Source organism: Perissodus microlepis, chromosome 17 (assembly GCF_051167445.1).
Source record: "Perissodus microlepis isolate ML-2025 ecotype Zambia chromosome 17, ASM5116744v1, whole genome shotgun sequence".
Classification (NCBI taxonomy): domain Eukaryota; kingdom Metazoa; phylum Chordata; class Actinopteri; order Cichliformes; family Cichlidae; genus Perissodus; species Perissodus microlepis.
The window spans coordinates 14426278-14440925 of NC_140477.1; the positions used below are offsets into that span (position 1 = coordinate 14426278).

General features: G+C 40.0%; 1 protein-coding gene across 11 annotated transcripts in view; it reads right to left on the reverse strand.

Moving 5' to 3' along the window:
* The window catches only part of magi2a (membrane associated guanylate kinase, WW and PDZ domain containing 2a), a 257866-nt gene that overhangs the window by 49394 nt on the left and 193824 nt on the right, over positions 1–14648 (reverse strand). For 10 of the 11 annotated variants that reach the window (XM_084909992.1, XM_084909991.1, XM_084909990.1 and 7 more), the window contains exons 7-8: positions 4070–4127; positions 2817–2938 (exon numbers count right to left, since the gene is read on the reverse strand). In XM_084909992.1, the coding sequence (XP_084766118.1) occupies positions 2817–2938; positions 4070–4127 (180 nt within the window). Of the gene's footprint in view, positions 1–759; positions 1057–2816; positions 2939–4069; positions 4128–14648 lie in introns of all 11 variants that reach the window. The other variant, XM_084909999.1, reaches the window with a different exon arrangement.

The following is a 14648-nucleotide window of genomic DNA, read 5'->3' on the forward strand; positions in this document are numbered from 1 at the left end:
GCAGCGCTCACAGGGTGGGGGGCAAGGGCAAAGCTTATTCAATAAGATACGGGTGTAGCCACAGGAAAACTGGAAGGGTATGACCACAGTAGCAAAACAGCAAACTCGGACAAAGGCGGTGTTGAAAGATGCAGGTGTGGTTCAAACGTTTTGCCTCCCGTGCAGGGCACCAGTGCAATCCAAGTCTCTCTTGGCACACCTAAAATACACTAAACTGACATTCTGTCCTCGCCTCCCATGCTGGGACACAGTGGGCAGAAGAGGTGCAGACAGCCACAGTGGTGCAGTTTCTTCAGTTCCATCCCAAATTTGCAAAGAAAGCAGCAAAATTCAGCAAATGCCATGCTGCCAATCAGGGATCAGTTCCAGGAGAAGATGCTCAGGGAGGTTAGGGAAGAACTGGGAGATTTCTGAAGGAGGAAGAACTGGGAAATTTTCTGATGGAGGAGCGCCTGGAGTCGGAATGAGAGGATCTCTGCCAACAAGCTTAGTCACACTTAACCAAGTCCCTCATCTTTTTGACTCAGAAAAGAGACATGGCTAGCGTGCAACTTTGCATCCTTTGTAAGCAGTCACTGGTCCAGGCTAAGCGATGCCCCTCTGTACCTGCTCTTCCCAGGTGATAGGGCAGGTGCAGAGGGCATGGTCACTGCACAAAAACTACCTCAAGGGAACAAGCTTGCCTGCCAGTTACCATGCTTACAGTGCGTCAAACAAGCGAAGAGTCAGCCTCCTGTGCATCTTTCTTGGCCTACTTACTGACAAAGTGCCACAGGGAGTAGGGGCTACAGACTGGCTGCTCTAGCACTACAGCGCAGGCGGATGTGTGAAGGGGCTGCTGTTTCTGCTTGTGATTGGGGCACATATTCATCCGCCGAGTCAGAACACGCCGGAGCGGGGAGACATCGGCGGAGGAGGATTTGGTATACGAAGCAGTCCTGCAGCCCAGAGCTGGCGAGCGGGAGAGGTCGCTGAGGCTATGGCAGCGCTCGGGCACCGGGCCGACCTGGACGTGGGGGGATCTGGGGAGGGTGGCACAGGGGCTGGCATCCTCCACTGGTGTCAAAGTTTGAAGGGAAAAGAAGGAGGAGAAGAAAGGAGGAGGCAGAAGTGGGTAGAGAGGAGGAAAAAGAGCCTCACTGGACTGAACAAAAGAAACAGGCTCTTCACTCAGTGTCGCGACTAACAACATTACTACAGAAACAAACCTCCACTTCTCGGATCCAGACAGTTTTTTCTAGCAGTACACATCCTACTGTAACAAACTGATAGAGAGCAGAATCAGGTAACCAGTCATTAAACAAAACAGTGAATCACCCTGAAACCCACGTTCACTTTGGAAGACGTCTATTTATATGGCCAATAAGTATTATTAGTCTGACCAAAATGCATTCCACTCACCGTTTTAATGAGGCATAGGTGTGAACTGACTGATATATCCTACCGTCAATCACTATAAAAATAATCTTTATGAGTAAAGCCTTTGGGGAAAAAAAATTAACATAGTATTTATTTTTTGGTAACATGCATGTTTTTTCTTACTTTTTCTTTCAAACAGCTTTTTACTCGTACATGCAGCTTTCCTGATTATATGACCTTGTGTGTATCTCTAAGGCCATGGCTATATAAAATTGCATCAGTGCGTAAATAGTTTGCTACATCTATTCAAATAATTTTATGTTGTTTGAAAGTGTTAGTGATTGCAGCGCTGTTGGACATAATATTCAAGGATGAGGGGCTTAACACCTTGTTACGTTGCCACCCTGCTTCATTTTCAAGCCTAGAAATTCATATCTGGGAAATTAACATCTTAGTTTTCTGATACAGGATGTGATACATAAGATCAGTCTTAAGGTCAGTGTATACTAAAACATAATCTGCTTTATTATTATCTGTATTTATCTATTTGGGAGGATAATTCACAAATTAAACTCCACATTGTTTTTAACAGGACTTAAATATATCCATCGAGACTATAAATTTCTTTACTGAGTTCATAAATTAAATTAAAAGTAGGGTCAATTCCTTATAGACTTTTATATATTAGACTGGCTATGCAACCAGAAGGATTCGCCCCCTCCTGGCCATTGGAAAGAGACACCTATGCAGAGACTTGAATTTCAGACCCTGGGTTTTATGTATTTTATGTGTCCAGCACACATGAATTTTCACTTACTGACAGGTGTTTTAAGCCTGTCATTGTCAGTTATATTTACATTTACACAAAGATTGTTCTGATTAGATAAATTACTGTTTATATATTAGCTTTATATATTGCCTGAAAAGTCTGCTCCAGTCTCCAAGGGGTGCTCTAAGAGGGGATCTGGCTTTCACAGAGCTCTGATCTGAACATGGTGGACTTAGTCTGGGATTACATTAACAGAATCAACTTAAAAACTCAACCCCAAAACTTTGTTGTTAAAGATGCTTTGAACAACACCTGCAAAGGACTCCAAAAATTAACACGCAAGTGGACCTAGGAGAATTAGGGCTCAAATACTGAATTTGTTTTATTTCATGTTGTTTATCATTAGTTTGACAATTAGAATGAATCACATTCATTAAAGCACCTTCCCAGCATTTGCATGTGTAATTGAAGGTATTAAGAGAATTTTCCTGCATCTGCTTTTATAATTAAAGCTCCTGAGAGGCTTTCTGAAGCACAATAATAAACACAGAATGGAGTTTTTTAACAGATATCTTTATAAATGTTCCTTAATTATAGTGCAATATTAATCTCTTATTACACAAGTAATTAATAAATGGATATATATACCCTACTAATAATTTCCCATAAAGCCAAAGGCCGTTCTTACCTCTGTAGATGGTGGGAAGGGGCAGTGAGGACAGGCCCTGGCTTTGCATCTGCTGCTGCTGCTGGAGTCTCCTTTTAGCTTCCAGGACTGGGTTCTCAAACTGGGTCCTTCTATTTATATGACTGAGATGATAACACCAGAAAAAAAAAGAGAGGAGATTTTAGATTTCACACTACACCAGCACACCTACCTCAGCCCCTTCTTGGAAAAGATCAGATCTAACAAACGTAGCACTACAGCAGCCATAACTATGATGATTAATTGAATGGCCAGTTCCGAGATTATGTAACAGCCGCAGAACAGTTCTGCTGAGTAAAAAAGAACAAACGATTGATTTCTTCCGTAATTCAACTCGTCTTGTAACCAGAATTATGTGAATCAGTGACTGGGAGTAACCCTGCACAAGGAACAGCGATTTCCTTTAATGTCCTACGTTGATCTTAATTTAGTATGTACAGGGGGGAGATAGTCACTGACTACAAATGCTGTAATTTGCCAGTGTGAAATAATTAGTCATCATTAGATACTTCTCTCCATATTTAAGACTCCACACTCCACACACACACACACACACACACACACACACACACACACACACACACACACACACACACACACACACACACACACACACACACACACACACACACAGCAACATTCTCTCCTCTCCTTATCTTTTAATGAACACCCCACTATCACAGTCCTAATTACAAAACAGCTTAACTTTATTTTTATATAGTTATATAATTTCAAGGTCTTGCAGCTTCTTTAATGATATTTACATGATGACAAAGGGAGACAAAAAGAGCATCTCGAGAGGGATGCGCAGTATATAAGGCAGAGTGTATTCAAGTGTCACTCTGCAGGTTTTTTAAAGCAAACTCAAGCCAAATGAATTCCCCCTGCCAGTCTAAAAATAGAGCAGCATCCCAGTGCCCCAGAGTGGAAAGCATCCAGCCACAAAAAATAAGAAAAAAAAGGCACCCCTGAAACAGAGAGGGGACGTGCAGTTCAATACAGAGGACAGGCCACTGCAGCAGTTCCTCTGTAGCATTCAGATGCACGATCAGGGCTATAGATAAGCACATAAACTTGCAAACAAACAGTGAGCCGTCAGCAAGCAGACATTAAGAGTAACTCTTTTCTGGCTACATCGCCAGTTTGCTCCTAATAAATATGATTAATGCGACACCAGCGGGCTATGCTGAAAATCAAAAGCAAGTCATTATGTATTAAAGATGTACTGAACTTACTCGACATAGTAGCTGCCGTAAATGGGGTCATCGATTTTCTCCCAGCCGTACGGAAGCTCTGTTAAAAAAACAACAACAACAAAAAAAAAAAGAACAGAAGCGATAATGAAGGACTTGTTTATTCAGTGAACTTGCATCAGCATGTTGATGTTGCATGAAAAAATGTCCGTGGCAGATTAAGTTTACAGTGTCATTTTACTGTTTGGTAATCGTCAGTGATTTGATGGTACATTAGCATGATAACTGGAAGGATTATTTCTCATCTATATTTTGGAAATTTCATCTTTTATAAAAAAAACTTATGGCAATAAGACACAAGATTAAAATCTAGCTATGTTTCCTTTGCAACTTGTCACATTGAGGTGCATCAAATGGAAACTTCTTTCAGAAAAAAGTTGTAAAACTGCACCAAACACTGTTAGATCTAGTGGCTGAATTTAAATCCGTAAAATATTTATGTCCTGCATCTTCACCACGCTGTAAATATACTTTAAAAATATGGGAACATTTTCCATAAATTAACAGAATAAAACTAGAATGAGCACAAACTGTCAGGGTATTATATCTCAACATGTTAGTGAAGTTTTACTCTCATTTCACCTCCAAATGTTACGAATTAGGGACTGGCTTAAGTTCCCAATAATAAACAGTACATCACAGATATTGTAAATGTCATATCAAACAATACAACACTTGTGATAAGCATCTAAATGACATATTAATTAAAGAGCAAACTCCTGGTGTAAGCAATGCAGCCAGCACAGAACTAATAAAAAACTGCAGTTCCATGAGTGGCCACTTGAGGCTGGCACAACAATTGATTCAAACCCTGTGACTGACATTTATATGACACGTGCATATGGAAGCACAAGTATTCCCAGATGAGACGGAACTCATGGAGGAAGATTTCTGCAGCAGTCTGGAGAAGGTTACAAATGGACAAAAGCGCCATAACGGCGAGCTTAAATGATTGTGGCTGCTTGACGATGTCATCATCAGCGTGCGAAGCGACTAATGCAGGGAGGATAAATGTGCCATAAAGATGTAACTTTCCCAAGGGCTCAGAAGGTAGGGGAGGCCCGATTGACATAAATATCCAACAAGCATCTCTGGATTACATGGCAGGCATATACTTGCTGCGTTCATACTGTAATATATATGTGTGATATATGTGGAAGCTGCTCCATTAGAAATGATTGTTGAATCATGAATTCTATAAACAGATTAGCTCGTCAGTCTGAGGACCCGTTGTTAATGGGCTTCTCTGTTTTCTTCCATGCTTGCAGACATTACAGTTGTCTTTCTGTTAATGTAGCCTGGGAAGCTTGACTAAATGTGTCCATTCCCCCAACCTCTAACTGCAGTTGCTGTCCATGGTGCTAATCAAACGTGGGAATGATGCTATTGATATTATTGATTGTTGCTGTATGATAGGGCAGCACAGTGGTGCGGTGGTTAGCACTATTGCCTCGCAGCAGTCTCTCTGTATGGAGTTTGCATGTTCCCCCCAGGTCAGCAGGACTTTGCTCTACTACTCCGGTGGTACTTCCACTTCCCCTCAGAGTCCAAAGATATGCATGGGGTTAAGCTAATGGACGATTTTAAACCGCCCGTAGGTGTGAATTTGAGTGTGAATGGTTGCTTTTTTCTATGTATTAGCCTGTGGCCCGTCCAGTATGAAAGCAGGCAAGGGCCCAAGAAATACCTGCCTCAGTGCCTATAATAGAGCCTGTATGCCTGTGTAAAAGACAGAAACGTGTTTGAGTCAGGTATAATGAAATACCTTTGGTCTCCATAGATAATATTCCTGTATTTCCCTTCCTGTTATTATTATGGTGTACTGGAGCTTTGTGGTAATATGTGTTAATTTACAGCCCAGTTTAAGTGAAGGAGATTCCAGCATTTTATTAGTCCATTAATTAATCTAATTAGCAGATATGTATGTCTGTGTGATGAAACTTCGCAGTCTACAGATGAACCTGGATAGCCAAGCTTGCTTGATAATTAAGCACTCCATCATCTCAGGGTGGCAAATGGCTCCATCAAGACCATTAAGATAAAGTCAAAGCATCAAAATGTAAGTTCACAAACCAGGTGGCGTAAGTCACAGACTATGAGTTAACAGCACATAAAATATATGCAAATATATTTAATGATATGTATTCTGGGATGATATTTGCAGGAAGCTAATTTCAACTGAATCTAAAATTTATCTCCATTTCTAAAAAAAACCCCCAAATCACCTGAACTCTCAAACTGCCACAGAGGCCAAAACAACAGATGTGAGTCATGCCCACTAAACCCTCCACAGAACAACATTAGATGGATTTACCACAGAAAAACCTAATTAAATGAGAACATTATGAGTTAACGAGCAAAATTAAATTGAAACGCTACAATTTGGAGGACCTCGTTGCACTGACAAACGAAAACCTTCATTTAACACTTCGAAATGAAAAGTATAATCTGTATAACTTTTTATAACGAGAGGAAATCCATGCAATACATGTTGGGGAATATCACTCAAAGCAACAAATGTAACCTCACAGGAAAGAAAAATCTGAAAATCCCCTTTGTGATTAATCTTCTAGAATTGATAAATGATCCATAAATGTCAAAACAAGATTTTGGCAATGCCTAAAATAGCAGTTGTAACAGCTGGCATTGACTACTTTTACTTTTTTACACAAAGTGGTGTATAACTTTTGAACAGAGTGAGTGCACCGATGTTTCTGCCACCTTGGCCTCTTTCTATATGTGAGATGTGCTGCAGAACACGCTGCAGTGATCAAAGGTGATCTTCCTTCCAGCTCTGACAGTTATCAGTCATACCGGACAGGACTTTGAAAGTTTTGCCCCGTCTCCTCTTTTCTATACCCACAGCTCACTGGCAGAACACATCTCTTAAAAAATGCCTAGAAGGAGTTCCCCCCTTTGCTTTCCAGGATATGAGCAATTAGCATTTAAAACATATTCCCACATGTAGACTGCAGAATTTTAGCATAATATTGTAATCATTCAAAACCAGCTTGGGTACTCACTGTTAGAGGCTCGTACTGAAATAGAATCTAAGCTGAATCTAGCGTGGAGCTCGGGGACAGTGTGTTCTGGTCCTGCTCGGCTTAGATTCAGACCAGCTTTGATTAGTGACAATGCAAAGTTAATCAGGATGAGAGCAGAGATAACAGCAGAGAAAATGCTTCCTAATCAGAAAGGGAGGCAACCAGAGGGAGAACTAAAGCACCTCAGGCTCTCCTGGACTTTGCAGCTTGTTGTAGGCACGACTGCAGCTTGTGACAAAGACACATAAACAGGGATTCACCGAAGATATGATACAATCTATGGGCACTCTGTTCAGTGTGTTAAATATCACCCCTTGACCTAGTTAGCAGACTCGATTGAGTGCATACTGCTCCTCTGTTGCAGACAGCACTATTGCACCAATGCTAAGGAGTGCACGTGCCATATGCCTCTCTGTGCCCATGCCCCCATCTCCTCCAAACAAATGATTAAAGTTTCATAAGATGCACTATTTTTTCCTGCACACACACACACACACACACACACACACACACACACACACACACACACACACACACACACACACACACACACACACACACACAGAGGGTTGTGAGTGATACAGCAGTGATGTGAGCAGGTTGACAGCCCATGGGAATATCTTCTGTGAACACAGCAACATATCTTACAGTTAGTGTTTTTGTTTTTTTTAAACTAGACCTTTGCTAAGTTCTACACACCTGTATATAAAGTACATACAAATTATATTACTTACTTTACACTCATATTCAGAGGTATAACCCTTTCAGTTATTTTCCATATGCACACACACACACACACGCACACGTAGACAAATAAAGGAGATCAAAGGACTCAGTCATGCATCCCAGCACTCTTCTAATGAAAAGCTTTTCTATTAAAACGTCCACAGAATATTTACAGAAACAAAAACAGTCCCTGGCTTCAATAACAAGAAGAAGACAAATTGATTCTCTGTTAAGGATAGTTTGATTTTATTAAAACTTGGCTCTTATTTTTATTCTTTTTACTGTCATTTCTGACAACGGTTCTCAAACACTAAAATCTGGCAACACAGCAACATAGCACTAAAGTCTGAGGGTAAAAATACACAAGTAGTAAAATAATGGAGTCACTGGAAACGAGATAGCTACAAAGCACAGAAAATATAAATAGAAAGTAAATATCTCCTAAAGTAATATTTTACCCAAACTATGAAACTGACAAATCAAATGTTTAAACAGTTGAAACCTATAAAGCCTGAACTACAAAATAATTGCCAGAAAATGTAATTTTTTTATTGAACCTTCTGAGAAACTTAAAAAAAAAAGAAATATCATTTTATATACATTTGTATATTTTTGCTACATCTGCTACATTAATTTATTAATTTACACGAATTATTTTTTTCAGGAAAGAAAAATCCCAGTAATGATGTAAAGGTCTCAAAAAACCTCAGAAAAACATAAAAAAATGAGAAACTCTTAGCAATAAACGGTTAAGAAAAAATTAGCACTATTTGAATCTGATGGCGATGTTTACTGCTGTTGAGAAACCCCCTACCACTAAAAGCTTACTGTGGAATATTTAGTGGTGAGGAAATTTCATGACTTGTTGGAATTCACTGAACTCCAGAGAGCGACCCATTCTTTCACAAACGTTTGTAGAAGCAGTCTGCATGACTAGCTGCTTGATTTTATACACCTGTGGAAGTGATTCACCTGAATTCAATGATTTGAACGGCAGAGTGAATACTTTTGGCACTATAGTGTACCACTCAGCACTGATGGTGCCTTTCTAGATGTGCAAGCTGCTAGACGTTAGAGGCTTTTTAACTGAGCGCAGATAACGAGTTAAATGGTCCAGTTCCTCTTTAGTGCTGTCCATGTTTTCCAGAAAGAATTTTAAATTTTGATTTGTCTGACCATGGAACAATTTTCCACTTTGCCTCCATCTCCTCTAAACGAGCTTTGGCTCAGAGAAGATGGTGACATTTTTGGATCATGCTCTCATATGGCTTCTTATGAGAAGATTTAACCTGCATTTGTGGATGGCATGGTTAACTGTCTTCACAGACAGTGATTTCTGGAAGTAGTCCTGAGCCGTGTAGCAATAAAATCATGCAGAATAATGCAGTGCCACTGAGGGACAGATGAAAACAAGCATCCAACATTGATTTTCTGTCTTGCCCTTGGACACAGATTTCTCTAGAGTCTTGAATCTCGAGTCTTTTGATGAAATTATGTACTGTATATTATGAGATATTCAAACTCTTCACAATTTTCTCTTGAGGAACATTTTTCTGAATTTGTAGATACAGCTTTTTGCTGATCGGTGAACCTCTGCCTCTAGGATCCTCCTTTTGTACCCAGTCATGTTGCCAATTAATGTAATCAGCTGCAAAAGATTTCTTTAGCTTTTTCTTTTTAGTGCCAAGTAACCAACTAGTGAGGCATTCAAAATAACCAAATTTATTATTAAACTTCTACATTTTCTCAGTTTAAAAATGTGACATGTTTTCTGTGTTTTATTGTGAATAAAATATTGAGAGTTGCAAATCAATGTGTTCAGTTTTTATTTTAGATGTTGCACAACTTCCCAACTTTTTTTTGGAATTGGGGTTGTAGATTGTCTAAACTGTTGATAACAAATGTTTATATCTCTCTGATTCCCTGATTACTCATGTTTCTTGCTGATAAGACTTCCTTGCAGCAAAATCATTTTACTCCCAAATCAATTCAAGGGAACGGATTCATGCGTTTCCAATGATAGTTATTTACCTCCTCTCTTAGCGAATAAACCTTATGAAACAGTGGAAGTCAGTTTGCAGACTTAAACACTTTTCTTTAACGTTTTAATGTCTTTGCTAGCTGCTACTTGTGATTACTGGCTATAATTCAGCATTACTTACATAGTCTTCGTTTAATGTGTTCATGTGGTATTATGGCCTCAGTGCCTTACATACTTTACACAAATGCGCCCACACTGCAGTGCTGTTTTTGTTACTGTGCAGCATGATGATAAATGCTGAACTTAGGAGGATTGTCTCTTTGCTCGCTTTCTTTTGTCTGGCTCCGCTGAGTGTAGTCTATAACCTCTTTGTCAGCAGCCTGCAATGAAGCACTTACTCCTAGGGACAAGTTGGGAGAATGTGCGAATGTGTGTGTGTGTATATGCAATATAAAACCAATGCTTCTTATCAGTGGAAGGAAATGTCAAGCCAGTGTAGAATTTTCAGGTAGGAGCTCTTATTATGAAGCCCTGAAGTGAGTGGAAAAATGTTTACAACTGCTAGTCATGCCACCACATTCATCCTGCAGTCACAGGTGGAGGGCCTCTTACTACCAGCAGGAGGTATCCTGGCATCTTCCCATATTTTCTGCCACTATTATGCTCCATAATCTCTCTTTCTCTTGCTCTCGCTTTCTTCCTTCCAAAAGTATCCTTTTATCTTACATTACCTTACCACATGCAGTCTCGCCAAAACTTTTTGAAGTCAGGTTTCACGCTCACAAGTGTATTTTTTATTCTACTTTTTCCAATTTGGTCTTACGAAGAAGGTGGCAAACCACACAGCCCTCAAACACCGCAGGGATTCACCAGGACCTTATTTCTCGCCCCTCCACCCCCCCATTTTTTCATTTTTCCACCTTTTGAAAAGCAAACAAGGTGCCCTGAGTCTTTTGTAGTCACTAAAAATTTAAGTTCTGTCTTACCGGATAGTGCACTGCACAGGGCTTCATCTATCATGTCACCTTTGAATGCAGCCCACTCGAGGGCTCAGGCTCAGGCTCGATCACTGAACCTACTGGGAGAAACTTCTCTCAGCTGATTAATGTACGTTTCTACTGATCAACACTGGCACAAAGTCCACTAACTGACAGAAGGTATGAAAAACACATTTGAGAACACAAAATCAGCTCTATAATTCAATGAAATATACAATATATAAAGATCTAACAAGAAATAAATGGACCGTTGTTGCCGCAAAGGCTTAGACTTACCTACTGCAGATTGCATTCTTTGTAAGTAGCAGCCCAGCATCAATTCTCTAAACTTCAAATTTAAGCTGAAAAGTGCATGAAAGGCCACGGACGACAAAGAAGCTGTTTCAATACTACAATACAGTCTTAATTATTTCAGCTTCTTTTTGAATTGCCACCTGGTCTGTATTCAGAGGCACATTCCCTGCAGCTCTGTGAAAGCTTTTAATACTTTTATTTTTATCCATCACAATAAGACAACTAGATTATCCAAGACACTTTTTACATAAGGGAGGCATCTGATTAAGCCCAAGTTTATTCTTAAACATAACAGTGAACCCATGTATATATATATATATATATATATATATATATATAGTCAGACCAAGAAGAAGTCTGAAACAAGTGGTAATAGATCCTTAAATTACAGGCAGAAGTCACAAATGTGCAAACGTGTGAAGAGACAATTAACTTTATGTCCAGTGACTGAAGTGACTTCTAATATTAGGTTTAACTGCACAACTGAGCCTGAAACCCATCACCAACTGTCAGCTAAAAAAGCAACAGGTAACTGTATTAGGTATGAGGTTCAACTGCTTAATGCTTAGTGAAAACATCTAAAAAGCCAATCACACGCTGTTTTAAAGACAGACACACATAAAATACTTATTTAAATCAATCAGATAATTTTCTCAGGGAGATCAGGGATGAGTCCCTGCCCCAAGTGGAGGAGTTTAAGTATCTTGGGGTCTTGTTCACAAGTGACGGGAGAAGGGAACGTGAGATTGACAGACGGATCGGTGCTGTGGCCGCAGAAGCTCTCAATTTACTGGTCGATCTATGTGCCTACAGTAGTGACTGAAAGAACGAGATCGTGGATACAAGCGGCAGAAATGAGCTTCCTCCGAAGGGTGGCTGGCCTCTCCCTTAGAGATAGGGTGAGAAGTTCAGCCATCCGGGAGGGGCTCAGAGTAGAGCCGCTGCTTCTCCACATCGAAAGGAGCCAGTTGAGGTGGTTTGGGCATCTGACAAGGATGCCCCCTGGGTGAGGTGTTCCGGGCATGTCACACCTGGAGGAGGCCCCGGGGCAGACCCAGGGTACGCTGGAGAGATTAAATCTCTCGGCTGGCCTGGGAATTGGGAATGCCTTGGTGTCCCCCCCCCCTGGACAAGCTGCAGGAGGTGGCCGGGGAGAGGGAGGTCTGCCCTCCCCGCAACCTGGCCCCGGATAAGCGGTAGAAGGATGATGGATAGAAATAATTTTCTCCTTAAAGCATTTTATAGATACAAAGAAACCACTGGTCTGCATATTGCTTTATTTTAAGATAAAATAACTTTTTTTTTTAAAGATAAAGAGGCCTTGTACATTTTCACATCCTAACTGTAGCTGTAAAAAAAAATACTTTCTTTTTTCAACACTTTTTTATTGTATCTTTCATTCAATACTAAAGCCAACATTCAAGGCTTTTTGTCAACTGTGTTTGCAGTGGAGCTCAACAAACAACCTCACATTAATAAAGGTGTCAGTCAATAAATTGGCCTCTTAGCAGGATGAAATTTGGCATGAAATTTGGTCACCGAGCTACAGCGTAAAAAGCAAAGTAAAAGTACTCATCAGCCAGCTGTTTGCACAGCTATTCTCTTCCAATATTTAAAACCTCAATAAATAATCAGCATCTTGTTTTTTTTTAAATGCATTTTTAACAGTGAGGCTAACCTGGTTGATAAAAGCATTTCCTGTGACTATTTCACAATAAAAGCAAAAAGCAACTTGTCAAGCCTATAAAGAAGTGTAAAAAAAGAAAAATATGATAACTTATTGAACCTTTTTAAGCCTTTACCTGGCATCTGTCTACTGCAACTTGACTTGTAACTTTCCTGGCAAAAACTCTGCCTGTCTAGTAAAAATCCCACTGTAGACATCAGCTACTGCAGAAAGAAGAACCACATTGTGCACACATTTAAAGCCAGCATGTCTCGGCAGATGAAATAAGGTATTAGCATTATTTGTTTTTGTCGCAGGGACAGAACTTGCTGCCCACTTGCTCAGTTGAACATTAATATACTAGACTACCTGTGAATTCAACACCCACTTTGTTCAAAATGATAAATAGTGGTGTTTGCAGAAAAACTGAGCCATTTATTTTAAGATTATCCACGGCCCACTGTGAAGCTCAGCAGAAATTTGCAGTACTAAAAGCCTGAATGGAAAATTCAGGAACATTTAACACACAAACATTAGTATATAATGAACCGTGTCTATGTTAATGTATATATCTAAGCGAAGGTCTTCCTGCTCTCTTCAAGTCTTTTTCTTCATAATGCCGCCATCATTATTTCTCTCAGGAACCACCAAACAACAAAGAGCTAAACCTACTTGGTTGTGACTGAAACTGAATATTTTCAGAGGACCTGCAAGTGATGATGAACTCAGTCTCAATATTTTCTCAGTCAGTCTAACCTATAATTCATGAACTCGGCTGCCTCTCCAATCAGCACTTAAAAAAATACTCTACAGTTTTGTGCTGATAATGACTATCCTGTCTGTCACAATCAAAACCGCAATCAAAGGGGGCCTGTGCGCTTTGAGAGCTGCTCACCGGCCCCGTCGGATGATTTCTAAGACTTTCTGGGCTTGTTGATGGTCAAACAAGACGTAGCAGAAAAAGCCTCACCTGCAAGACAAGTGCAGTTTACCATTTTCTGTCACACTAGAGCAGAAGAACAGAAGGCATTTTAAAAAAAGGAGGCTGGAAAAGTGGGAGTTGCTAACTTATTCTTCCTTGATCAGGAAGTGTAGGAATATCACACCAAGGAATATAACAATGAGTCAACAAAGAGAGGGAAGGATGTTATTCCATCTGCAGTAATCTACATTTGGTGACATGCTCTCCCCTTCTGTTTGGAAGGGGAGAAACCAGACCCTCCAGTACGGAAAACAACAAGCATCGATGATAGTAGATATGAAAAATATTAACAAAGACAGGGACGTGCTGTCTGTCAGAGGGGCACACAGAAGCAGAAAAATCGAAATCCTAGTTATTATGTGGAAGCACGCTTTCTTCAGGTGAAGTAATAAAAATGTTTTTTTGTCTGTCCTTGAACAGAGGGGTACACTTTCCTTTGGACACAAAATCATGGGCAAAGGACTAAGGCGGAGGTGGGTTACAAAGCGCCTTGCGGAGGCACAGCCAGTACGGGAAGGTATCAGCTGGGTCATCCCATGATGCGGTCGAGATCAGATTTTATAACCCAATGTACTGTAACTGTGGGGTAATGCTAGGTTCAATAAGTTAAAAATGTATTTAAACAATGTAAGTTTAAATGATTTTAGCAAAAACTGTCACGCAAATGTTTTTATAGGGAAAGAAAATAATTGTGCGTTCTACAGGACTTTATTTCTTTAACAAAAAAATCTAACTGAAATGCGTCAGTGTCTGTGCTTTGGAAGTTAGATCTGTGGTTTTCAAATGTTAAATGCTTAAGAAACACCAAAGGGTAAGCTAAAATTTTAATGCAACAAACATGTTGGCAGTTCTTCTTATCAGTATACTAAA